This window comes from Botrytis cinerea, chromosome 7, assembly GCF_000143535.2.
Source record: "Botrytis cinerea B05.10 chromosome 7, complete sequence".
NCBI classification, from domain to species: Eukaryota; Fungi; Ascomycota; class Leotiomycetes; order Helotiales; family Sclerotiniaceae; genus Botrytis; species Botrytis cinerea.
In genome coordinates, this window is record NC_037316.1 from 2,067,917 (window position 1) to 2,091,980 (window position 24,064).

Below are 24,064 nucleotides of genomic sequence, written 5' to 3' on the forward strand. Positions count from 1 at the left end.
CGTCGGTGAAACTTCGGCAGAGTCAAAAAAAGTTGATTGCGATTAAGAAAAAAGTTCGAGATAGTTGCATAGATTTAAACAATTGATATCCCACGATTTTTATGATTGAACGAAATGGAGGCTATTCAGGATAGAAATAATCCTGATATAACCATGGAAAGCAACCTACAAACAAACCTTCCCGAGGAGATTCTGGAAATCGTTAACCTTCAACAATCCCCTCACTTCCTCGAAACTCTCGCCATATCTGCATTGAAGCCCAAACAAACACTCAAATTATTCACATATTTTAATTCCTTAATCGCGGACTCGGCTGCAAGATGGGTTGCCAATTCGCACCTTGGTACCCAAAAAAATGAAATCATTGAAGCATTTTCACGAATACTATACCTTGCGCCGCACCTCACTACCTTTCTCGATAAATATCTCTCCGAAACTACACCCTCTACAGAGAATGGCTCTTCTCGCAATATAATCAGCCTGGGAGATGGTGCAAGTGTGTTGAGTAATGGTCAGTCTGATCTGGCGCTGCAACGGATTCTGCTGGCAACATGGAGGCTTCTCAACTTCGACAAGCAGGCCTACTCTGGGACAGTTTCAAACTCCACGATTCAAAGCCTTCTCGGACATACTGATATAGCAGTTCGGTATCTTGCGGTGAGAATTTTCTGCCAGCTTCAATTTGCCTCGGACGATAGGTTGGAGGCAATGGTTGCGAAATTCGTTGGAAATACAATGGCAGTAATGGGGGACTTCGACGGCGAAATGGTGGACTATGGATTCCTTAGTATCTTCGAAGAAAAGCGGCTGAAAAATGCTGCTTTGTGCTTGAGAACGGAGACAGAGATGTTTCAATCTCAAAAGGTATTACAGGAGTTTTCACCACTGGTTGTGCAATATTCAGATGTGCTCTTACCTCGTCCAAACGGCTATCCTTCGCAGCCATCTAAACTCATATCAACAACCACAACCGCGCAGAATAGGGAATCTTTTGCCAAGGCCCTTATGTCTTCATCGCCAATCTTACTTCACGGGTTAGCTGGCGCAGGAAAGACTTCGTTGGTTAATGACTTCGCACGGGAACTTGGGATGGATTCAAGCATGGTTACGCTTCATTTGAATGAGCAGACTGATGCAAAAATGCTTATTGGGATGTACGCTACAGGTTCTACACCCGGATCTTTCACCTGGCGAGCAGGCGTTCTAACTACAGCTGTAAAGGAAGGGCGCTGGGTTTTCATTGAGGATCTTGATCGCGCTCCAAATGAAGTTATCAGCGTGATACTGCCACTTGTGGAGAGAGGCGAGCTTCTAATACCAAGTCGGGGTGAATCTATCAAGGCCAAGGCAGGTTTTAAGCTCCTTGCGAGTATTCGAACCTCTTTGAATGTGAGTGGGGGAGAGATTCCACCCGCATTACACATGCTCGGAGCACGAATGTGGCAGCGTGTTCCTATTCACATGCCAAATCAAGACGAGTTTCGAGAAATAATTGAAGGTACTTACCCAATATTGCGCCAATTTTTGCCTGGAATCATAAGCGTCTACGAGAGACTCTACCAACTCTCTGTTAAGCCTTCTTTTGCATCTAAAAGTCGAACTTCAATTGGACGCCCAATAAGTCCTCGGGATCTTCTCAAGTGGTGCAGAAGACTAGCAAGTGTTCTTACATCATCTGGATCCAAGACCGGCAGTGAGCCTATAACCGACAGCACAAAATATGAGATGTTTTTAGAAGCCGCCGATTGCTTTGCCGGAAGTCTACAGTCTGAGGAATCTCGGAGGTCGGTGGTTTCATGCATTGCTGAGGAAATGCACATTGATCCTCAGACTATGGAACATTTTCTCACTGGCCATATTCCGCGTTACGATGACGGCGATAACGAGCTTCTGATTGGTAGAGTGCGATTGTCTAAGAAACGTAGTAGTCGTGTTACGAAGCCCACTAAAAAGAGCCGCCCCTTTGCGAACACAACGCATGCCAAAAAGCTGCTGGAACAAGTTGGAGTAGCAGTCCGGATGTCTGAGCCAGTTCTATTAGTTGGAGAGACTGGTATTGGTAAGACTACCGTCGTACAACAGCTTGCAGATTCGTTGGGCTTCAAACTCACTGCTGTGAACTTATCACAACAAAGTGAAGTCGGTGATTTGCTTGGAGGCTTTAAACCTGTGAATGTCCGGAGTCTTGCAATCCCACTCAAAGATGAATTCGATGATCTATTTGCGTCGACAGGCATCTCTGCCACAAAGAATCAAAAGTACATTGATCAACTTGGAAAGTGCGTCGCAAAGAGTCAATGGAGCAAGGCATCGAAATTGTGGCGTGAGGCTCCCAAAATGTTTGAAAAAATTGTATCTGAGCTTGCAAAAAGAGAAGAAACAAGCACGCCCACCACCTCTGAGCAACCAACAAAGAGGCGAAAGACGGAGTCAAAGTTACAGTCACTGTTGAAATTGAAATCTCGTTGGTTAAGGTTTTCGCAGAGCTTGGACCAATTCGATATTCAGTTATCCGCAGGCTCCAAAGGTTTTGCTTTCTCATTTGTCGAAGGTAATATTGTCAAAGCAGCTCGCAATGGAGAATGGGTACTTCTTGATGAAGTCAATTTAGCATCTCCAGATACCCTTGAGAGTATAGCTGATCTGTTGCATGGTGGTACTGGTTCTCCCTCAATTCTTCTTTCTGAAACTGGTGAAATAGAGCGGATCCAAGCACACCCAGACTTCCGCATATTTGGTGCCATGAATCCAGCAACAGATGTTGGAAAGCGTGACCTTCCTATGGGGCTACGTTCTAGGTTCACTGAACTCTACGTTGATAGTCCAGACAAGAATCTAGATGATCTTTTAGCTGTGATCAAAGCATATCTCAAAGGGACAAGTAGCAACGACGAAAGGGCTGCTCATGATGTCGCACGTCTTTATATGAACACCAAACGACTCGCCGAAGAGAAGCGATTGGTTGATGGTGCAAATGAAGTACCGCACTTCAGTTTGCGGACATTGACTCGTGTTCTCTCCTACGTCACCGAAATTGCTCCATCTTATGGCTTACGTAGGGCGCTGTACGAAGGGTTTGCGATGGGGTTCTTGACTCTTCTGGATCGAGAATCCGAAAAAATGCTAACTCCACTTATCGAGCACCATTTGTTAGACAGCCATGGCAACCCACAAGCTCTTTTGGCCCAAACTCCAAAACATCCAGAGGATGGAAAACAATATGTACGATTTATGAACAAGAAAAGAGATCGTCAATATTGGATGCTTCAAGGTTATGAGGCCCCCCAAGAGCAACCTCACTACATCATCACGCCATTTGTCGAGCGTAACATGCTCAACTTAGTCCGTGCAACTTCAACTCGTCGCTTTCCAGTCTTGATTCAAGGTCCAACTTCATCCGGAAAGACTAGTATGATCGAATATCTTGCTAAGTTTAGCGGAAATAAATTTGTGCGAATCAACAATCATGAACATACTGATCTACAAGAGTACTTGGGCACTTACGTCTCCGATTCAGACGGAAAGCTGCGCTTCCAAGAAGGTTTGCTCGTTCAAGCTCTTCGTCAAGGCCATTGGATTGTTCTCGATGAACTCAATTTGGCTCCTACCGATGTTCTAGAAGCACTTAACCGTCTTCTGGATGACAATCGTGAACTTCTCATCCCAGAAACGCAGGAGATTGTTCGCCCACATGAGAACTTCATGCTCTTTGCAACACAGAATCCTCCAGGACTTTATGGTGGTCGTAAGACTCTATCTAGGGCCTTCCGTAACCGTTTCCTTGAGCTCCACTTTGACGATATCCCAGAAGACGAACTCGATTTTATCCTTGAGAAACGAAGTCAAAAGGTTGCGCCCTCAGATTGTCGAAGAATTGTCGCAGTATACAAGGAGCTTTCGCGCCTTAGGCAATCTACACGTCTTTTCGAACAGAAGGATAGTTTTGCTACCCTCCGTGATCTTTTCCGATGGGCACTACGAGATGCTGACAATAGGGAGCAGCTTGCCGCTAATGGGTACATGCTACTTGCCGAACGTGTTCGCAATTCGGAAGAGAGGGCAGCCGTCAAGGAAATTATTGAGAAAGTCATGAAGGTCAAAATTGATATAGATGATCTTTACAGCAACAATCTTGCAGAGATCAAAGCCTACAATTCAACCACGAATTCGCAAGGTGTAGTCTGGACACAGGCAATGCGCAGGCTTTATGTTTTAGTCTCTCATGCTCTCCGAAATAATGAGCCTGTGTTGCTTGTGGGTGAAACCGGATGTGGTAAGACTACAGTGTGCCAGATGCTAGCTGAAGCATTCGGAAAGACTCTCCACATTGTAAATGCACATCAGAATACAGAGACAGGAGATCTGATTGGAGCTCAAAGACCAGTGCGAAACAGAGCCGCTGTCTTGGAGCAGCTTAAACAAGATCTTCTGCAGTCCTTGGACGGGGTTGGTCAAGGTCAATCCGAATCTGAGAGCCTCGACTCATTATGGGCCACATATAAATCTCTTCCAGAAACAACTCTTTCTCGCGTACCAATTGATCTGTCATCGCGAATTCAACTCAATCAAATCAAGGCCAAGGCTCTTTTTGAGTGGTCTGATGGAAGTCTCGTGCAAGCATTGAAGGAAGGACAGTTCTTTTTACTTGACGAAATATCACTCGCAGACGACTCAGTGTTGGAGAGATTAAACTCCGTTTTGGAGTCACATCGAACAATTTTGCTCGCAGAGAAGGGCGTAGAGAACTCCTTTGTCCAGGCTGCTGACGGGTTCCAATTTTTCGCAACTATGAATCCTGGGGGTGATTACGGTAAGAGGGAATTATCACCCGCTCTTCGCAACAGATTCACGGAAATCTGGGTTCCAGCCTTATCAGACCATGCAGATGTCATACAAATTGTGGAAGCCAAGTTGAATCCCAAGATGAAACAATTTTCGGAGCCCATGGTCAAGTTTGCAGAATGGTTTGGTGAAACATACCGGTCTACATCCTCGACCTCAATATCTGTTCGTGATATCTTGGCATGGATCAAATTCATGAATGAATGCTCGACTACCAACCCTCATTACGCTGTTCTTCATGGTGCGGCTATGGTTTACATTGATACCCTTGGAGCAAATCCAGCTGCTCTCTTGGCAATTAATCCGGAAACAATTCATGAGGAACGTGCAAAATGTCTCCGCCAGTTGAGCGCTTTACTCAACTACGATGTCAATGCCATATACTTTACACCAATAGAATTTCAGGACCAGAATAGTCATATCTCTATGGGTGGCTTCCATGTTTCAAAACAGGCTGGCTCTGATAGCGACCCAGGGTTTGCCTTCGATGCACCTACGACAAAACTCAACGGCATGCGGGTACTTCGTGCTCTCCAAGTTCAGAAGCCCATACTTATCGAAGGTAGCCCTGGTGTTGGCAAGACGACCTTGATTGCAGCATTGGCACGTGCATGTAATAGACCATTGACTCGTATCAATTTGTCAGAGCAGACTGACCTTATGGATTTGTTTGGATCAGACGTTCCTGTTGAAGGTGCCGAAGCGGGACATTTTGCGTGGCGTGATGCTCCATTTCTTCAAGCAATGCAGCGAGGAGAATGGGTACTTCTTGACGAAATGAACCTTGCATCCCAGTCGGTTCTTGAAGGTCTAAATGCTTGTCTTGATCACCGTGGAGAGGTATACATCTCAGAGTTAGACCAGACGTTCAAACGCCATCCGAACTTCTCTGTTTTTGCCGCTCAAAATCCTCATCACCAAGGTGGCGGCAGAAAGGGTCTCCCTAGCTCTTTTGTTAATCGATTTACTGTTGTCTATGCTGATGTGTTTAGAGATGATGATATGAAGCTAATTTGCCAGCATAATTTCCCTTCCATGCCACAGGAATTAATTACAACCATTATCAATTTCGTCACACGACTAGAAGACGAGATTGTACACAAGCGGAAATTTGGCTCCCAGGGCGGTCCTTGGGAGTTCAATTTGCGAGATATCCTTCGATGGTTGCACTTGTTGACATCGTCAGCTCCATTCCTTGCTAATCGAGCTCCAGCCGATTTCTTGAATTTGATCTTTCGACAGCGTTTTAGGACTACCAAAGACAGAGAAGAGCTGGATGGAGTGTTTGCGCAGGCATTTGGTTCAGATGTACCATTCCGTCAATTCTATCACAATATGAGCCCAACCGCCTATCAGGTAGGAATAGCATATATGCCAAGACATGCACTCTACCAACGCACGGCATTTCCACAAGTTGACCTTGTTAATCGTCTTCCGGAGTTGGAGTCACTAATCATGTGTGTTCAACAAAATCTACCTTGTATTTTAGTAGGATCATCAGGCTCTGGAAAGTCTACACTTCTTGAGCATGTTGCGGCTGCTAGTGGTAAATCCCTCACGGTATTCCCATTGAACGCAGATATCGATACCATGGATCTAGTGGGTGGATTTGAACAAGTCGATCCGCGACGGGCTGCCAGCAAGTTTTTACAAGAGCTTCTCGAGTTTATGGAAGGTCGTATACTTAGCACAATTCCTCAACAGATTCCCGAAGATGCAATCAAAGTTCTTGATATTTTGAGAAAGAATACTACAAACTCCTCTTTCTCGTTCCAGGAAATTTCTCTCCATCTTCGAAAGCTGGAACAAACAAGCTCTTTACCAGAATTTGGAGCATTGGCAGAGACGTGCGAAACTTTTGCAAGTCGCCCTATGGGCGTCGAGAATGCCAGGTTTGAATGGGTGGATGGCATCTTGATCAAGGCATTGGAGCAGGGAAAATGGTTGGTGCTTGATAATGCTAATCTATGTAGTGCTTCCGTATTGGACAGACTCAATTCGCTACTTGAACCAAATGGATTTCTTAGTATCAATGAACATTGTGGACCAGATGGAGAGCCAAAAATTGTCAAACCACATGCCGATTTCAGAATTTTCCTAACCATGGATCCTCGATTTGGGGAGCTATCGCGAGCTATGAGAAATCGTGCTGTGGAGATTTTCCTGGAGCCACTCTCGCCAGAGAGCGACCCTATTTTCGGCACTCAGTTTTCCATTCGACCAGAAGCCACACTTCAGAGATATCGCCAGATGTCAAAAATTCTAGACCTTCAATATTTAAATCCTACTCAGGCAGATCTTATTAACCGCATTGCACTGGATAATCTAGCTTGGTCCGATTTACCACTTCTTACAAGATATGCCGAAAGCGTGGCCCAGAATCTTGAGCAACAGGGGATACCCACCGCGAGGTTGTCGACAATATCTCGACAATATATGCAGTTATACCAGTCCGAAGATAGCCGCGATTTGAGAAATGCAGTGGGAGATTTATTAAATAAAGTTGCGAAGAAGACCTTGTTACCCGCAGGCTTCAGTGACGCACAGGTTAGTGACCGTGCAGTCCCATTCATAGTTAAACAATGTACTGATAGCGCAAATAAAATATGTAGATCATCCATCCTCTCCAAAACTCGCCATTGGTGCCATTACTGCAATCTACTTCCAATGAATTACAGGTTCATTGGATTGCAGCATGCCTGGAGTATAAACTTCAAATTGCAGCTGCGTCAGAGGCCCACCAAGAACAAGAATCTGTCATTCAAACCCTTAAGCCTTCCCAAATGAACCGCCTCCAACGATCCATGGTCAGTGACAGAGTAGCTTCAGTAGCAAAAGACTCCACATTACGAGTCTCTCACTTTTTGATGCATACACTTCAATCCATCAACTCTTATCTGAATGCTCACGTTACGGCAAATGATCATTGCAAGGTAAGTTTTCAGGCAAACATCGTTGCACTTGCTTGCGCTCTTTCTAATTCCAATCTAGTTCCGAAAGCAAATTATCACTTCTCTAATCCGCTATTGGTGGAGTACTTTCAATCTTGTCACTGCGCCGACGTTTGAAGAAGCGACATTCCAGTCCCATTTGACAATTGGAAATACAGTCATGGAAGAACTAATCAAGAACAACCCTCTGGTTGCTGAGCAGAACTCTCTAATCACAACCTTTGTCTCAGAATTACAAACAAGTTTCGCTTCCGGATTCAAGTTGACGACGGGACTAAGCATGGAGTCACTCTGGAAAAAACTCCGGCCTATGGTTCCTACTAAATTTGAAGTTATGCAAATTATGGATCAGATGGAAAAACTGGCTGTTAGGTTTGATGCTCTACGATGGAAAGCTTCGATCTCAGTCGCTGAGCTTGGAGGTATTATGACTTCCCTCGTGAAAGCACATCAACTCCTCCTATCTTCGGATGTGGATGGAGCTGCTCTCATTCAAACTTTGACATCGGAGATTGAAACCCTCGAAAAGAGTGTTGATTCTGAGGAGGAAAGTCCTCGTCCTTTCCTACATGACCAATTCGAAGCTCTGAGGCAATTTCAAGTTCTTGCAGCTCTGGCGTCCAATCAGCAAGCTAGTGATATGGTAGACATCGATACTGTTGTTCTCGCCGATCATCCAATCACATCACAAATGCGTCTGAATACATCAAGCACAACTTCATGGCTGCTACAAAATATTGACTATCTATGGTCTGGTGATCATGGCCTTCAGCCTATTGCCGGCAGCTTTTCGACTGATTTCCTGCATCAAATGAATATCATCAGCGAGGTTGACCTCAAATCCCTGAGGTTGCTCGAGTCCGAGCTGCCTGTCATGGCAGAAAAGCTTGCAAAGTCTAGTGGAATATTGTCCAGCAGCCAACTGGTGGCTACCAATCAAGTCCTTTCTAATCTCGTGTCGAGAATTATTAGTGCACACGGTGATCAAAGTTTCAATAATTATCTGAACAGAAAAGAAATTCTTGCTTCGCAGGATGTTACTGAAGCCTGGCACAAATCCACTCTAGACAATTTCTATGAAACGGTTTCTGCTTACCAAGCGAAACATTTCAATGGTCAACCGTTGATTGATACAGATATCAATTCTGATATTGAAAAGGCAGTTTTTGCCATGGAAGCTGCAATTAAGTCGCCTAAAGATAATATGCAGTATTCAGCTCTAGCGTGGGTTCATTTTGCTGTGGGCTGCATTTCCCTTTACGTCCCAGATCGAGCGTTTGATCCCGACAAGAGACAGCGACTTGAGCAACAGAGGCACGAAGAAGTAATCCAGGAGTTGCAAAATAAGCTCGATGCCCTTCAGAAATTCGAGCGTCTCTTCTCTGGCCAAGAATCAAATCTCCGCTGCCAACTTCTTGAAGAAGATATAGTAGAAATTGGTGCCCCTCCAGAGGCATCAGAGCAAGTTTATCGGCCAGCGTTTTCCCAGTTGGACAAGCTTCAAGGTGAATTCAAGAACCTCTTGAAAGTTGTCTTGCCCTCACCTGCTATCACGTCGAAAATTTATCAATACTTGATAAACGACGATCAAGATATCTTGAACGAAATTAAGCTCATTCAGAATAACGTCCTTCAAATCATACGCCGTCTTTCGGAACGTTTCCACGCATATAGCGATCTTACCACGCCTGTGATAAATATTCTTCGCTGTCTTCAAATAGGATTGTACATGGCTGCACTTATATCGAAGGATCCATCAAATAACAGCAAGGCAGCTTTGGCTCTAAGTAAAGCAACACCATTCTTGGGGGGCACACCTAAGTCTATTGATGAAGAGATTGTATCTGGTCAGCCATTAGAGTACTTGACATTGATGGCTACTACTACGACAATTGAGAGTGTCGATTCCCTAGATCCACAAACTCGTGAATCACTCTTTACGTCTATTCATTCATGTTATGAGCAATGGGCCAAAAAGCTTGACGCCGACCGACTTGAGGGAGAAACGAGGTCTGGTTTGTACAGATTCCGCGGAAGTGCTGAAGACGAAGACGAGATCGACCAAGAACAATTTAATGAGCTTTTCCCCTCTTATGATGAAGAGAATCCAAGCGCGTCAAGTGCTATATCACAACAACAAAATGTCAGAGATACTGCTGTCTCTTTAGCTCGTGTGCATGGCGATATATTTTTGGGTGGACCATTGCCATCTGAAAGTATAATGTCTTTGATCAAGCACATTTCTACTCATATGGGCAAACTCCATGGAAGTGACGCTGGATTTGGGGATCAGAATAGGATCAAATCTCTTCTTCCAGGCTCGATATTGCTATTGAGTGACAAGATTGACGCTCTAAGTTCTTCCGCCACAGTAGCCGAGAATTACAATTTTTACACCGACGCAAATCTTCCGGAGACTCGCAAGTTGGTCAGTTTGATTCATCAAGTGCAGACAAGATTCAGAGAACTCCAAGCTGTGGACGAGATTGCTCACATGCAACCCCTTGAAGATGTCATGGTCTCATGTAAAGAATTGCTTCAATTCCGCCACACAGAGCCACTTGCGAAGATCATCACCAAGGTAGAGAAAGTCCATAGCTTCATGCACGAATGGCAATTTGGTGGATGGGCCAGTCGTGCAAATTCTGCACTCCCTCTATACGACAACTTGACTGCTACAATAGTAAATTGGCGTCGTCTTGAATTATCAACATGGGCGAAATTGTTTGACATGGAGAACAAACAGTGCGACGACGATGCAAGATCCTGGTGGTTCGTCGCATACCAGACAATTGTTGCCGGTCCACTCTCAATATGTGAGTCTGTTGAGGAGCTCAAAGCTTATGCCCAGAAGCTCCTTCAAGATCTTGAGACCTATTTCTCAACAGCCATAATGGGTCAATATGTGCAACGTCTCAAGTTGTTGAAGCAACTAGAAAAACACGTTGAACTCCTAGTATTGGACTATCCAAACCTGTCTATAATCGGGAGCGCTCTGGCCAATTTCATTGCTCTTTATTCGAGGTACGAAAAGTTAGTAGAGGATAGTTTGAAGAGAGGTCGAGTATCACTAGAGAAAGCCATGCGTGATGTGCTACTTCTTGCAAGCTGGAAAGACACAAATATTGTTGCTTTACGCGACAGTGCCAAGAGATCTCATCACAAGCTTTTCAAAATTGTTCGAAAGTACAGAGCACTTCTTGGCCAACCTATGGATTCACTTATCAAGCAAGGCCTTCCTGATGAAGTCGCCGCCAGTGAAGACAAAATCAGCTACCTGCCCCCAACACAATTCCCTACTGTCGACCAATCTGCCCTCGCATTATGTGCTTCCACGGTTCCTAGTTGGACACAAAAGCCCAAGAGATTTATCAATGTATCCAACACTGTCAGTATGATGGCGGACAAAAGTCAATTGCTTGGGTCTTCGGTGGATGGATCAACCTATCTTGAGTCATTCCTCGAGAACATCATCACGTCAACGTCGGAGTTACAAAAGGCCACCCCGTCAATACTTACGGAAGACAACAAAGATACTGTCAAACATCTTAAATCTCAAAAGCGCAAACTCTTTGCGGATACATTGAAAGATCTTCGTCAAATGGGAATCAAATACAACTTGGGTGTCAACGCACTTGCCAAGCAAGACTCATTGTCTCTTGTTCTGGCCAACACAAATTATATCTCTCCAAACGGTTCTCAAGATCTAGAGTACTACTTTCATAAGACAGTGGAGCTTGCTCCAAGAGCAAGAGAGGCATCAAGACAACATTCTGACGATCTAAGCGGCGCAGAGGTAGCAAGAAGTACTGGATTCTTGGAAGGCTTATTGCAAGTTCTCCTGGACCAACGCAACAGTCTCTCAAATGCAATGACAAACATGAAGGTCTTGCGAAATATCATCAAAATGGCGAAGGGACTTTGGACTCCGGAAATATATGAGCTTAAGACGGCTAGTACGATCTCTAACCACGAGAATGTCCTACAGTGGTTGCCCAACATTCTGAGTGTTGGACTAGAGCTTGTCAACACGCATGCAAAACTTGGAAAGGTTGACGCTAAATCAGTTGTGGAAAGCTTGTCCTCGTGGAAAGATATATTCGTTGATCTTCGGACCAGATGGTCTTCGTCGTCTGTTCTACCATTTGGAATCGTGTCAACTCAACGCCTAGAACTCGAGATGGCTATCAATGATGCCACTAAGCAGCTAACAATTGATCTGAGGAATCTCATCGAGCAGCGTCCAGACCTAGGTTTCGTCCTCGATCAGATCTTACCTTGGACTGTCATTGACTCGTTATCGACTACAGCAGTTCCTACAAAAGCCCGTTTGGAAGATCTTGACCAGAAGCTTTCCGCTGTTTGCAACACGATCTTGGCCGCCATGGAGAAATATCACGGATCCATTAGTGATCTCCCGACGTCAACTGAAGATCAAGGCTGGCTTATCAAGAGCGATACTACCCTCGTAAACAGCATTAAAGCTCTCCACTGTGACAATATTGCTGGTCAGATTAAGCAATCATTTGCCATCCTTCAACGTCTCAATCTTGCAGATGACAATGTTAGTCGAAGCGCCGGTGCTATATTTGCAGTTGCCCTTCCAATCATCCAACAATACTACAACACATTGGAAGAAAGTATTACTCGATACGCGACGTTACATCGTTCAACATGTAAGACTTCATACGTTCTTGCCAAGACCTTCACACAAATTGCATCACAAGGTTTCTGTACACCATCAGAAAAACAAGATGCTCAAGATGGCAAGACCGAGAAATTAGAAGGGGGAACTGGACTGGGCGATGGAGAAGGTGCTGAGGATATAAGTAAAGATATTGGAGAAGATGAAGATCTTGATGAATTGGCTCAAGAACCAAACAAAGAAGAGAGAGGAGAAATTGAAGATGAACAAGATGCAGTTGATATGGCTGATGGTGAGATGGAAGGTCAAATGGGAGAAGCTGAGAAAGAAGACGAGGAAGGCTCGGGAGATGAAGAGAAAGATGGCGATGAGATGGATGAGGAAGCTGGAGATGTGGACGATTTGGATCCTAATGCAGTGGATGAGAAGATGTGGGATGGTGATAATGAGCAAGCTGAGAAAGATCAAGAAGGGGATGAATCGAAGGGAAAGGCCTCAAAAGACGAACAAGTCGCTGCTCAAGAAAATAAAAAAGAATCTGGAGAGGGCGATGAGGGTAATGATGGGGAAGAAGATGAGGAGGAGATGGCGGGAGCTGAGCAAAGTGAGGAAGTTCAACAACAAGATGATGTAGAAAAGCATGACCCCCATGCCGATGAAGGGGATGCTTTGGACTTACCTGATGATATGCAATTGGATGGAGAAGAGAAAGAGGGGAGCGATGGCAGTGATGATGGAATGGACGACGGAATGGATGATCTTCCTGATATGGAAGACGAGGCCAAAGAAACAGATGAAGTCGCGAATGATGGAAAAGAAGAAGCGGATGCCGAGAATGCCGATGGCCAGGAAGATCAAGATATGGGTGATGAGATGGATGTTATTGATTTGGATGAAGAAAAGGATGAAGAAGGAGAGAAGACTGAAGAGGCCGGTGAGAAAGCTGATGAAGAACCAGAAGAAGAACAACAACCGGAAGATCAGGAAGGGTTGTTGCGTGATCGCGAGGATGAAGCAACAGCTGATACCGAGAATGCTGTTCCCAGTGATGTTCAAGGCGTCGGCGAGGACCAGGACGACAATGAAGCTGATAAAAATGCCGATTCCAATAGCAAGGCTCAAAGAGATGATGGTGGTCAAGGTGGCGACTCATCTGAGAACAAGCAATCAGCTGCCGAAGATGGTGAAAAGGGTCGACAAGCTGCAGGTGATGCGCCACAGAACACACAAGATGATACTGAAGATAGCTCTGCTCCTCAGCCATTCAAGAAGCTTGGAGATGCGCTCGAGAAATGGCATCGTCAACAATCTCAAATCAGAGAGCCTACCGAGCAAGAAGATCAAGCTCAAGATCAAGCTCAAGATCAGAACATTGATATGGGAACAGAAAGCAATGAATTTCAACATTTGCAAGATGAGGATGCCGAAGCGGACACTCAAGCTTTAGGCACTGCTACAGAGGAGCAAGCTCATGCTCTTGACGAGTCTATGGCTGTCGATCCGGAAACTCAAGATATGCCAGAAATATTCCAGCCAGATGAAGTTGAGAAAGATGCCATTGACGAAGATGTTATGGATCTCGAAGATGATACTCTGGAGCCGAAAGAACCTTCCAACGCGTATGAAGGCCGAGCAGGTGCTTCTATCCATCAAGCCAATAACAATATGGACGAAAATATGGACGACAACACTCACGCCAAAGCCAACGAGGATATGGATGAAGAGATTGAAGAAGTTGATACCCAGCTTGATAATACTCATCTTGATCCTAGTACCACTGTTTCCATTCGATCTGCAACAGAAGCTCGCGCTCAATGGACTCATTACGAATCTATCACGCGTCCACTTTCCCTTTCCCTGACTGAGCAACTCCGATTAATCCTCGCTCCTACATTGGCAACCAAAATGCGAGGTGATTTCCGTACTGGTAAACGTCTTAACATCAAGCGAATCATTCCTTACATTGCCTCTTCGTTTAAGCGTGATAAAATCTGGATGCGTCGCAGTATCCCCTCCAAGCGTTCTTACCAAATCATGCTCGCCGTCGACGACTCAAAATCCATGGGAGAATCCGGTTCTGGAAGTCTCGCAATGGAGACATTAGTCATGATCTCAAGGTCTCTCGCTATGCTTGAGGTTGGTGAGATATGCGTCGTTGGATTTGGAGAGAACGTTAAAGTGGCACATGAATTCGATGTGCCCTTCAGCTCTGAGGCTGGACCTGTTATCTTTGAGAACTTCGGATTCGAGCAATCGCGAACAGATATTACAAGACTCATTCGTGAGAGTATCAATTTGTTCCGTACCGCAAGACAGAAGGCATCATCATCTCCAGCGGATCTTTGGCAAATCTCCTTGATTATCTCAGATGGTGTTTGTAGTTCTTCTGAACATGACAACATCAGACGATTATTGAGAGAAGCGGAAGAGGAAAGAATTCTGATGGTATTTGTGATTGTGGATGATGTGAGAACTAAGAAGAAGGGAGAAAGTGTGTTGGATCTTAAGGAAGCTAAGTTCGTGAATAATGAGATGACAGGAAGAAGTGAAGTAAAGATCGAGAGATATCTAGATACTTTCCCATTTAGATACTATGTTGTAGTAGGAGATGTAGGAGAATTGCCAGGTGTGTTGGCAGGTGTATTGAGACAGTGGTTTGGGGAGGTTGTTGGTAGTGGTTGATAGATGGTTCTGAGTGGAGAAATTAGATTGTATATTTGTATTGATGCTTTTGCGCGGTTTGGCATATTTGCAGGAGCAAGGGAATTGGCTGGCTGACTTGTGGATAGTTTGGAGTTCTGCTGTCCATATATGGTTTTTTGTAGATCGCAATGAAAAGTTATTTGATTTTCCAGCCGCCGTGCATTGAATTGAACATTCAACTCATTCATACATACTTATTAATATCTTCCTCAAGCACAATGATGATGGGACCATACTAAACAATCCCGTTTAAAAGAGACTAGTCCAATTAGCCAGCGATGATGACTAATATAAAAGGATAATGATCACAAATCGTATGTCGAAATATAAGCACGATCAAACTATTCTCTGACTAAACTGTATCATTTTATATCAAAAGAAACAGGCAACGAAATGCTCAGGTTGTTGAGGTAAGCACATCCAATGAAGAATGCTTGATGAAATGGAAGGTCAGTCTCCATCTCGGATACGGAGTTTCAAAACGAGCCTAAACTCCGCTTGATAATTGAAAAGACCTCAAATCGATGTGTTATTGTTCGAATATTCAACAACTTCTCATTCCAAGCAACTCCAATATCTTCTTCTCAATCTCCGTACGATAGGAGACATCAGTTATCAAATTCCGAAACCATTTCTCTTCCCCATCTTTGTACGTTCGTGTATACTTCACTCGCCCTCCTAATTGGTGCAACGACTTGCCGGTTCGTAGTGCTCAGAAAATGGAGGCGTCTCCTGTGCAGAACAGTGTCACGCCGAAGATATCGAGACATGGAAAATCTTGTGTCAATTGTGCGAAAGCCAAGGTTAAATGCGTAGAAAAGAATGGTGTTGCTTCTTGTGAAAGGTATGTAGAATCTAATCACGTGATTCTATCCCGCTTCTATGGTCTTGGGATTGCTAGTGGATTCCCTTCTGTGTGTACCAATTCTGTCTATGTTTGTCAGAACGTCGAGTCAATATGTCGATTCTCAAATATGGAAACTGGATCATCTGTTGTTGTTTTGGATATGGTAGTATTGAAATGAAAGATTTGCAGCCTTTGAACAGCACAACATTTTTAAAATTCTTGTATTGATTTGGAAAGGGTGTGATACTTTTTAATCTAGTGTCTTTTTTTTCTCTCGGGCCTTACATGAATAGACTAGTTAAGAAACAAACTGATGCTCTCCAGATGCCATCGACTCGCGAAGGATTGCCAACCGATCACCAGAACAAAGAGGCGGAAGCCGGCGAAGAAAACCGCAGCTGCGAGAACTGCCGAGCTCGAGCAGAAGCTTGATGGGCTAGTTTCATTATTGACTGCAGCCACTCAAGATCAGAATACTCCCCATTCTTCAACGGTCTCAAATCATAGTGTGTCATCGGACCCTAGGAGTGAAACTCAATGTTTCGAGTATCAGACTGGATCAAATGTTGGTAATCCGCCTGTAAGAGGACTTGCAGCGCTCGACATAAAACTTTCCACCAATAGCTCTTACAGTTTGAATTCTATCCCCGTTGATCCGCCTCTACCAGGGCCAGCGAGTGAAAGACCTCTTCGTGATACTAGTGGTGATTATTGCGCTACCGATATACCAACGGCAATACCACCCGTGTCTCTAATTCCATCTGGCCTAGAATTGTCTCCGGCAGAAGAAGAGAATGCACTACATTGCTTTCGAACTAATTCGATAAAATACCTTCCATTCATGGTCATATCATCAGATACAAATGTCCTCGAATTCAAGAAAGAAAATCCATTTTGGTGGCTGGCTATTGTAATGGCTACAACAAAGAGGACCTCAAAACAAATAGCATTGGGGATGCATATTCGTCAGCTTTTAGGTCAAAAACTGCTCATTTCCGGCGAGCGCAATCTTGATCTTCTGTGGGGATTATTAACTTATATTGCATGGTATGTGAGCTAAACTTTATAGTTGAGGGTTTGATATTAATACTGAGTAGGAGCCAGTGTCATTACCAACAGAGACCAGTAGTAAGTCATCTTTATTTCTATACAGAACCTTTACAGTATGAAATACTCTCTAACCCATTGTTTTTTAGTGGAGTAGTATGATTCAGCTTGCTATAGGAATAGTATTTGATCTCGGATTAAACAAAACTCCACCGAAAGAGGCACCTTATTTGCTCTTGAACTTCGATGCCCGAGGATGTCCGAAACCGTTTATACATGTTGTTGGATCGCAACAAGAAAAAAGAGCTTTACTTTGCTTATACTCTCTAAGCTCCAGGTACGTCACTTCGATGTGGTTTGTGGGGCGTGTCTGATTTTGTTTAGCTTTTCGTTATATGTCCAAAAGATTGAGACTCTTCGATGGACACCGTACGCAGACGAATGTTTGAAGACACTCTCGGAAAATCCTGAGTCTCTCCACGATATTTTAATGACTCAGATTGTCCGCTTGCAACTTATTCAGGAGCGTGTGAAGGACTCTCCGTGGTACGACACAACAGGCGATGGGAGTACTGCTTTCAAAGCACCTACTATTTTCTATCTAAAGGCCTTGAAAAATCAAATGGAAACTTTCAGACAACAAATTCCGAATGAAGTTCGAGAAAACTGTATGTGAATGAATGAAAGTTATTCATGCATGATTAATAGTCACTAATCACACATAGGTACTTTTCTGATGCATCTTTACAATACTGAACTAACGATCCACGAAGTCACTCTCTCCAAAGAGTACCTTGCTGACATTCCGGATTCCCAACGCTTGGAATCCCTTTGCATTTGTTTTCAATCTGTAAAATCATGGTTTGAACTTTATTTTTCAACGCCATGTAGGGATCACACATCATTTACTTTCCCAATCTACACACATATGGCGCATTGCATGGTGGCTCTCTATCGTCTATCAGTATTCGAAGATCCACAATGGGATATCCAACTTGTGCGTCAACAACTCGATCTCTCGCTCATTCTAGGTCAAATTATAAAGACATGGGAAAATGTCAAAGTTGAAGCTGGACTGGATGCTGGATTGGCTAAGGTAGAAGATGCTGATATTTATACTTCTAATTCGAAGAGAATCGGATTGGTCAAGACTTGGTGGGATGCCAAAGTAGCAGGGGAAGCTTCGAGTAATGCGTCAAGTAACAAGTTTGCAAATGCAAATGCAAATGGGAGTGAGAACGGAAACGGAAATATGGGTACGGAACCCATATCTCACACTCAAGGTCAAACACTCGAGCCCCCAACATTCAATATGGACATGGGACAGGACCTGTGGGATGATGGATGGTGGCAGGATGTTTTTGGTACCTGGGGGAATCAGTTTGATATTATGAGTGCACCGGCTCCAGTCCAATTTTAGACATGACGCCGAGGATAGCGAATTATTTTTAGACGTTCCAGGAATTTTGAAAGCAAAGGGTAGGTACATGTAATATAGAATAGCATTTGAACGAAGTCCAAAAACTGGACTAGAGGGATCGAGCTTCTCATCTCAACCTGCATGTACTTTGTAATATCTAGATAAAAAAAAAACCATCAACAAAATATCTCGAGAGAACAGATAAACCCCAATGAAGCGTTTTCTATATTCTGGAATTTTGTAAAACTATACGACAGAGAAGGTATGAGCATCTAACTAAGTATCAAACACCTCAGATGTCGACATAATTAACGACTCCACCCACCAACCGAGAACTAAACGTCCATTCAATCTGCATTCAATACGCCTATCAACGAGCCATTCTAATCCTAGGTAACCATAATGATATAGATACCTCAAATTCCAATCCATCCCATCTATAAATTAAAAAAAGCGCTATTCCCTACCAAACACATGATCGCTTACACAAAAACAAAAGCACAGCATCGGAGTTTCCCCTGAAAAATCAAAACTCGGCTCGGGAATTTTCTTTTCCAAAATTCCCGATGCATCTCAGATTTTGAAGTTTCGTCTTACATGTTGTAATGTTATAAATACGTATAGAATGGCCGCTTGTTGAACTCTATCTTTTTTGGTTCCTCGGGATTTTATTCGTCTGTTTGCTTGGGATTCGACTGTTGCTGTTATTATTCTTCAACTGGGTTATCATTCTCGTTTTTTTTGGGTGTATATACACAGTTGATTCGCATCATCGGTTATCAATCACCTTTAAATCTCTCCGGATCGTCAGCATATAAACATATACATACACAGATCATATCAGTCATTCCTATCTATATCTATAAGATAAGCAAGCAACATCAAATTCCGCCTTAACGCACACCATGTCTCCTAGCAAAGGCTCAGAAAACGTCTCTGGAGAGAATTCAAATTCCCACACTACATCTAGCGAGCCCGACATTCGCAAGCCATCAAATACGATTTCGAATGTAGCCGAGAAGAATATAGACTCGGAGAAAGAGGAAAGTGCAATTACGGAGTCTTCTTTGAGAAATGAAGATGTTTCTTTGGGAAAAGTGCATGATGTGGATAGAGTGGATAAAGTAAATGGAAAAGAAGATGGTAAAGAAGAGGAAAATCATGAATATATCTCTGGATATAAGATTTTTGTAGTCATAACTGCGATTACACTTACGACGTTTTTGGCGCTGTTGGATACGACGATTGTTGCTACCGTGAGTATCTTTTTCTTTCTCTGGTTCATGAGGGGGGTGTATGCTCCATCTTGAGGTTTGCGTTGGAGTCATATTAAGATCTGGCGTTGTTCGGTGGCTGAGTAGCTATCCTATGGTTGGGAATGATATTTTAATTGGAGTCGGGATGGTAATGCTCATTGATGAGGAAGTTTGCTTCATCCCAGGATTCAACAATATGACTTACATATAGAAATATCCGATACAAGAAACAAACAGGACAAACACTAATCCAACACAACACAACTACAGGCCATCCCCCTTATAACAAACCACTTCCACTCCCTCTCGGACGTAGGCTGGTACGGAAGCGCCTACCTCATCACCAACTGTTCGCTACAACCGCTCTCAGGAAAACTCTACACATATTTCCGTTCCAAATATGTATTCCTCTCCTTTTTCTTCCTTTTCGAATTCGGTTCTTTATTATGTGGAACGGCCGTTTCGTCGAAGATGTTGATTGTTGGACGAGCGGTTGCGGGGATGGGCTCGGCGGGCTTGATGAATGGCGCGATTACGATTTTAACGCATTCGGTGCCGATAGAGAAGAGGCCGGTTTATTTAGGATTTATGATTTCGACCTCCCAGTTGGCGTTGGCGGTAGGCCCGTTGATTGGAGGCGCGCTGACGCAGTATGCTAGTTGGAGATGGTGTGAGTTTGGTGTTTATATTTCTTGTTTTCTGGGGTTTTCCGTGGCGGAATATGTCGCCTCCTTCATTTGCTGTCTTGAGTTCTCATTTGAGATTATTCTCTCAAGATTATTTTTCAAGGTTCAATTTGAAACCAAGAAGACGATTACTTTCATTTTGTATCTTAAAGATGAAAGTCCCCCAGTGGCTGATAATCCTAGGCTTCTATATCAATCTTCCATGCGGCTTCCTCGTCAGTCTTCTTCTCCTCTCCATCACCATCCCAGAGCGTCTCCACCCCGCCGCCCTAACTCTCACCCCTCTCCAACGAATCCAACACCTCGATCTCCTAGGCTTCTCTCTCTTTGCTCCCACTGCCATTCAATTACTTCTCGCTCTAGAATGGGGTGGGACAACGTATCCTTGGTCATCTTCTCACATAATCGGACTTTTCATCGGATCGTTCTTCAATTTTCTTCTTTTCCTCTACCGCGAATATCGCGCGGGAGATGAAGCTATGGTTCCTTTATCCCTTGTGAGAAATACTGTCGTGTGGACGTGTTGCTGCACGAACTTTTTGTTTATGGCGGGTATGTTGACGTTGAGCTATTACTTGCCGATTTATTTTCAGGGGGTAAGGGGTGTACAACCGACGATGAGTGGAGTATATACTTTACCGGGGATTTTATCACAGATGTTCTTTGCGATTATCTCTGGGTTTGCTGGTATGTTTCTCTTCGCTTCTCTGAGATTGAGAATGGAATTGGTGATTTGACATTTCTGCAGTGCAAAAGATAGGTTATTACCTTCCATTCAGTATCGTGGGTGGATGTTTCGCCGCAATAGGATATGGGTTGATATCCACCTATACCCCATCCACTCCGGCATCGAAATGGATCGGCTATCAAATCATCGGTGGAATCGGGCGTGGTCTATCTATGCAAATGGTATTTCGAATCCTCTCCCCTATCGCCTCCCCTATCACCTCCAGCTCTCCCGCTAACAAAACGTAGGTCATAATAGCCATCCAAAACAACCTCACCGGGACCAAAATCGTCATCGCACAAACCCTCGTGATATTTTTCCAATACCTCGGCGGAGCACTCTGTCTTACCTTCGCATCTACAATCTTCACCGCGAAACTCAAATCCGGATTGCGAACATATGCGCCAACAGTAAATTCGCAACTGGTGATCGAGGCCGGCGCAACGGCATATCGTGATGTAATACCGAAGGATCAGGTGACGAATGTGGTGACGGCATATAGTTTAGCGATCAATCATTGTTTTTACTTGGCGGCGGGGTTGGCGGCGGGCGTCATGTTGTTTGTGTGGGGAATGGGGTGGAAGAAGATTGGGACAAAGAGTGACGGGAAGAATGTGGAGGCGGGGCAGGAAGGCGGAGGAGCGGAAGCTTGAAGGAATGGGCTGTGATGCATTTGAAAATTGGAGGATTCCTGGAGGATAAATGTCGGTTTTCTTTTCAACACACAAATACCTTCTTGTATTTCGATCACATAGGAATAGATTTAATGATTCTCCCACCATACTCGAATCCTGATAACTTGCAGATACGTATTTTTGCCATGATGATATTCACATTTCAATCCAAAACACCCAGAAATCGATAAACCTTGAATTTGCAAGGACCTTTTCAATGCAAAGTATCGTCCTTAGATACGCGATACCATCTCGTGCATACATCATAAGCAAGCAACCATCTATCGACCGACCTCACGATTCCAACGCATAAACACATGCAGCAAGGCCAAAGAACTGCTTAGCTACTCGGTCCCATCTTCTACAACACCAGCGCCAATAAACATCACCACACAACCCATCCGCAGCGCTCCCAACCACCCCCCCCAACATGCAGCGAGCATCCCTCCCCCATGCAACCACCAGCCCCATCACACGACCTGCGCATCCGCGATCCGACTTCTGAATCACACATTAGAATTTCCCCGCAACTCTTTGATTATTTTGGCTTTTCCACTTCCATGCGTGCATGTTCCTCTCCATCATACTGCAGTCGTGCATCCACGTCATCGATTTCTTTCTGTGCTGCTTGCGTTATAGTCCGGGTGTTTCTGTCTATCTTTCTATCTATCTATCCCTATTCATCTCACCCATCAACACATCAACACATCAATCTATCAATCCATCAATTTCGATCTTGATTCAAGTCGTTGCGCATACAGACAGCAGACAGACAGACAGACACACAAGAAACGCCACCCCGCCAGAAGATCCAACTACCGACAATCAAGACAAGATAAGATAAGCATCGCACCTGTCCAGTCACCTCGATATCTCCTCTCCTCCCGAGAAAATGTTCGAGGCACGCCTGGAGAGGAAAGAGCGTGTAAAGCCACAAAGCTTGGGAGTAGCCTCGGATTCAAAAAGAAGTGATGATATGGTTCTTGACACATCGGGATTGTTTCCTATCAAGGTTCGTTGGATTTCTGGTTTATCTATTATTGTTGTTGTTATTGTTTTTGTTATGGGTGGACCGCACGTGGATGTCACGTTTTGTTTGTTTATTTTCGTCTGGGAATTGCTGTGCTGGAATTTGGAGGGATAGTGAGGAGAAGAAGGTTTCATTGGGAATGGGAATTCAAGAGTTTCGAAAAGCTCGCGGTGATTTGAAAGGAAAGGGATGATGCTGTTGATACATGAGAGATCGAGTTGTCTCTATCTATTATCACACAGCAAAAAGGCTTCCATCCACAACGACATCGAAACACCAAACCACTCAAAATCAAAACCCCCTACTTTTCCAGTTCCGACAAACAGCAAACAACAATTTTTGAAAATTCATTCTCGTCAGCCGATGCAAAACCTATAAATATATATATATATATATACTAACCCTACCCCACAAACAGGAACCCTTTTTCGTCACCGCAAAATTCTGGAAACGATTCTCCGTCTACGCCTCTGTAATCCTCTCGGTAGCCTCTCTCGTCATATCCTCCATCGCCTCTCTAAAGCCCACTACTGCAGCCGACATGAAAGGTCCATCACTCTTTCTCTCCCTCTTTTCTCCCTCCCCCCTCTTTTCCCCTCTCCCATAAACCCGACTAACCACTCCTCCAGCTCTAATAGTAACCAGCATAATCATCAACGCACTCTCGGTCACACTTTCCGCACTCACGTCTCTCGACTGGCAAAGCCAAGCGACGACGGATCGCCAATTCGCACAGATGCTGAGTCAGATAAGTCATGTGCATGATGGGAAGGAAGGGGGGAGGATTGTGGTTTTGGGACGCGAGAGGGAGAGAGAGGAGGAGGAGAGGATGATGAGGGAGAGAGGAGTGAGTATGGGAATTGGGAGAGCGTTGTGAGGTTTTGCCGGCGTTTGTGATGTGAATAGGACGGGCGTTGGGTAGGGAATGAGGGGTGGGATGTATGGATTCTCAAGTGTTCTGGTTGTGTTTAGAGGAAGATACAGAGAGGCATTATCTCCATTTTCAACTTCGCTGGAAATGGAGATTGGGAGTGGGCGCCTTGATAACGAAAGATTGATAGACAAGACGTGTATATTTTTGGCGTTGAAGCTAATAGCTTGCTGGTATGCTGGGATAATGGATGGCTAGGCTAGATTGCATTGAGGGATTGCGAACATGTATAACTATATACCCCGTTTTTTTTTCTTCCGCATATGTATTAATTAATAATTCACAACCCTAAATTCATGATACAA

The 24,064-nt window shown here is 44.2% G+C and overlaps 4 protein-coding genes across 4 annotated transcripts; all 4 read left to right on the forward strand.

Annotated features, from left to right (window-relative positions):
• Positions 1–71: 71 nt before the first annotated feature.
• Positions 72–15,324, forward strand: Bcmdn1. The gene is made up of 3 exons (XM_001552058.2): positions 72–7,389; positions 7,455–7,775; positions 7,834–15,324. Exons 1-3 carry the CDS (start codon positions 115–117, stop codon positions 15,118–15,120), a joined length of 14,883 nt encoding a protein of 4,960 aa, XP_001552108.2. The 5' UTR covers positions 72–114; the 3' UTR covers positions 15,121–15,324.
• A 167-nt stretch (positions 15,325–15,491) lies between these two features.
• BCIN_07g05630 (hypothetical protein) lies at positions 15,492–18,655 on the forward strand. Its single transcript, XM_024694158.1, has 6 exons — positions 15,492–15,985; positions 16,313–17,035; positions 17,086–17,116; positions 17,185–17,372; positions 17,420–17,703; positions 17,761–18,655. The coding sequence occupies exons 1-6, from the start codon at positions 15,861–15,863 to the stop codon at positions 18,453–18,455; spliced, it is 2,046 nt and encodes a 681-aa protein (XP_024549947.1). The 5' UTR covers positions 15,492–15,860; the 3' UTR covers positions 18,456–18,655.
• Positions 18,656–19,093: 438 nt separating this feature from the next.
• Positions 19,094–21,902, forward strand: Bcmfs1. Its single transcript, XM_024694159.1, has 5 exons — positions 19,094–19,711; positions 19,982–20,381; positions 20,581–21,084; positions 21,146–21,306; positions 21,373–21,902. The coding sequence occupies exons 1-5, from the start codon at positions 19,361–19,363 to the stop codon at positions 21,775–21,777; spliced, it is 1,821 nt and encodes a 606-aa protein (XP_024549948.1). The 5' UTR covers positions 19,094–19,360; the 3' UTR covers positions 21,778–21,902.
• Positions 21,903–21,928: 26 nt separating this feature from the next.
• BCIN_07g05650 (hypothetical protein) lies at positions 21,929–24,063 on the forward strand. The gene is made up of 3 exons (XM_024694160.1): positions 21,929–22,810; positions 23,247–23,376; positions 23,458–24,063. Exons 1-3 carry the CDS (start codon positions 22,691–22,693, stop codon positions 23,703–23,705), a joined length of 498 nt encoding a protein of 165 aa, XP_024549949.1. The 5' UTR covers positions 21,929–22,690; the 3' UTR covers positions 23,706–24,063.
• The last annotated feature ends 1 nt before the right edge of the window (position 24,064 follows it).

What these genes read in the sequence shown, in the direction of transcription:
- BCIN_07g05650 (XM_024694160.1), top strand. Translation starts at nt 22,691, where the DNA reads ATGTTCGAGGCACGCCTGGAGAGGAAAGAGCGTGTAAAGCCACAAAGC. An exon ending in CGGGATTGTTTCCTATCAAG is followed by an intron (nt 22,811 to 23,246) that starts GTTCGTTGGATT and finishes CCCCACAAACAG; the next exon opens with GAACCCTTTTTCGTCACCGC. An exon ending in TACTGCAGCCGACATGAAAG is followed by an intron (nt 23,377 to 23,457) that starts GTCCATCACTCT and finishes CCACTCCTCCAG; the next exon opens with CTCTAATAGTAACCAGCATA.
- Bcmdn1 (XM_001552058.2), top strand. Translation starts at nt 115, where the DNA reads ATGGAGGCTATTCAGGATAGAAATAATCCTGATATAACCATGGAAAGC. An exon ending in CAGGCTTCAGTGACGCACAG is followed by an intron (nt 7,390 to 7,454) that starts GTTAGTGACCGT and finishes TAAAATATGTAG; the next exon opens with ATCATCCATCCTCTCCAAAA. An exon ending in CGGCAAATGATCATTGCAAG is followed by an intron (nt 7,776 to 7,833) that starts GTAAGTTTTCAG and finishes ATTCCAATCTAG; the next exon opens with TTCCGAAAGCAAATTATCAC.
- Bcmfs1 (XM_024694159.1), top strand. Translation starts at nt 19,361, where the DNA reads ATGTCTCCTAGCAAAGGCTCAGAAAACGTCTCTGGAGAGAATTCAAAT. An exon ending in GATTATCTCTGGGTTTGCTG is followed by an intron (nt 21,085 to 21,145) that starts GTATGTTTCTCT and finishes ACATTTCTGCAG; the next exon opens with TGCAAAAGATAGGTTATTAC. An exon ending in GTGGTCTATCTATGCAAATG is followed by an intron (nt 21,307 to 21,372) that starts GTATTTCGAATC and finishes AACAAAACGTAG; the next exon opens with GTCATAATAGCCATCCAAAA.
- BCIN_07g05630 (XM_024694158.1), top strand. Translation starts at nt 15,861, where the DNA reads ATGGAGGCGTCTCCTGTGCAGAACAGTGTCACGCCGAAGATATCGAGA. An exon ending in TTATTAACTTATATTGCATG is followed by an intron (nt 17,036 to 17,085) that starts GTATGTGAGCTA and finishes AATACTGAGTAG; the next exon opens with GAGCCAGTGTCATTACCAAC. An exon ending in GAATGAAGTTCGAGAAAACT is followed by an intron (nt 17,704 to 17,760) that starts GTATGTGAATGA and finishes AATCACACATAG; the next exon opens with GTACTTTTCTGATGCATCTT.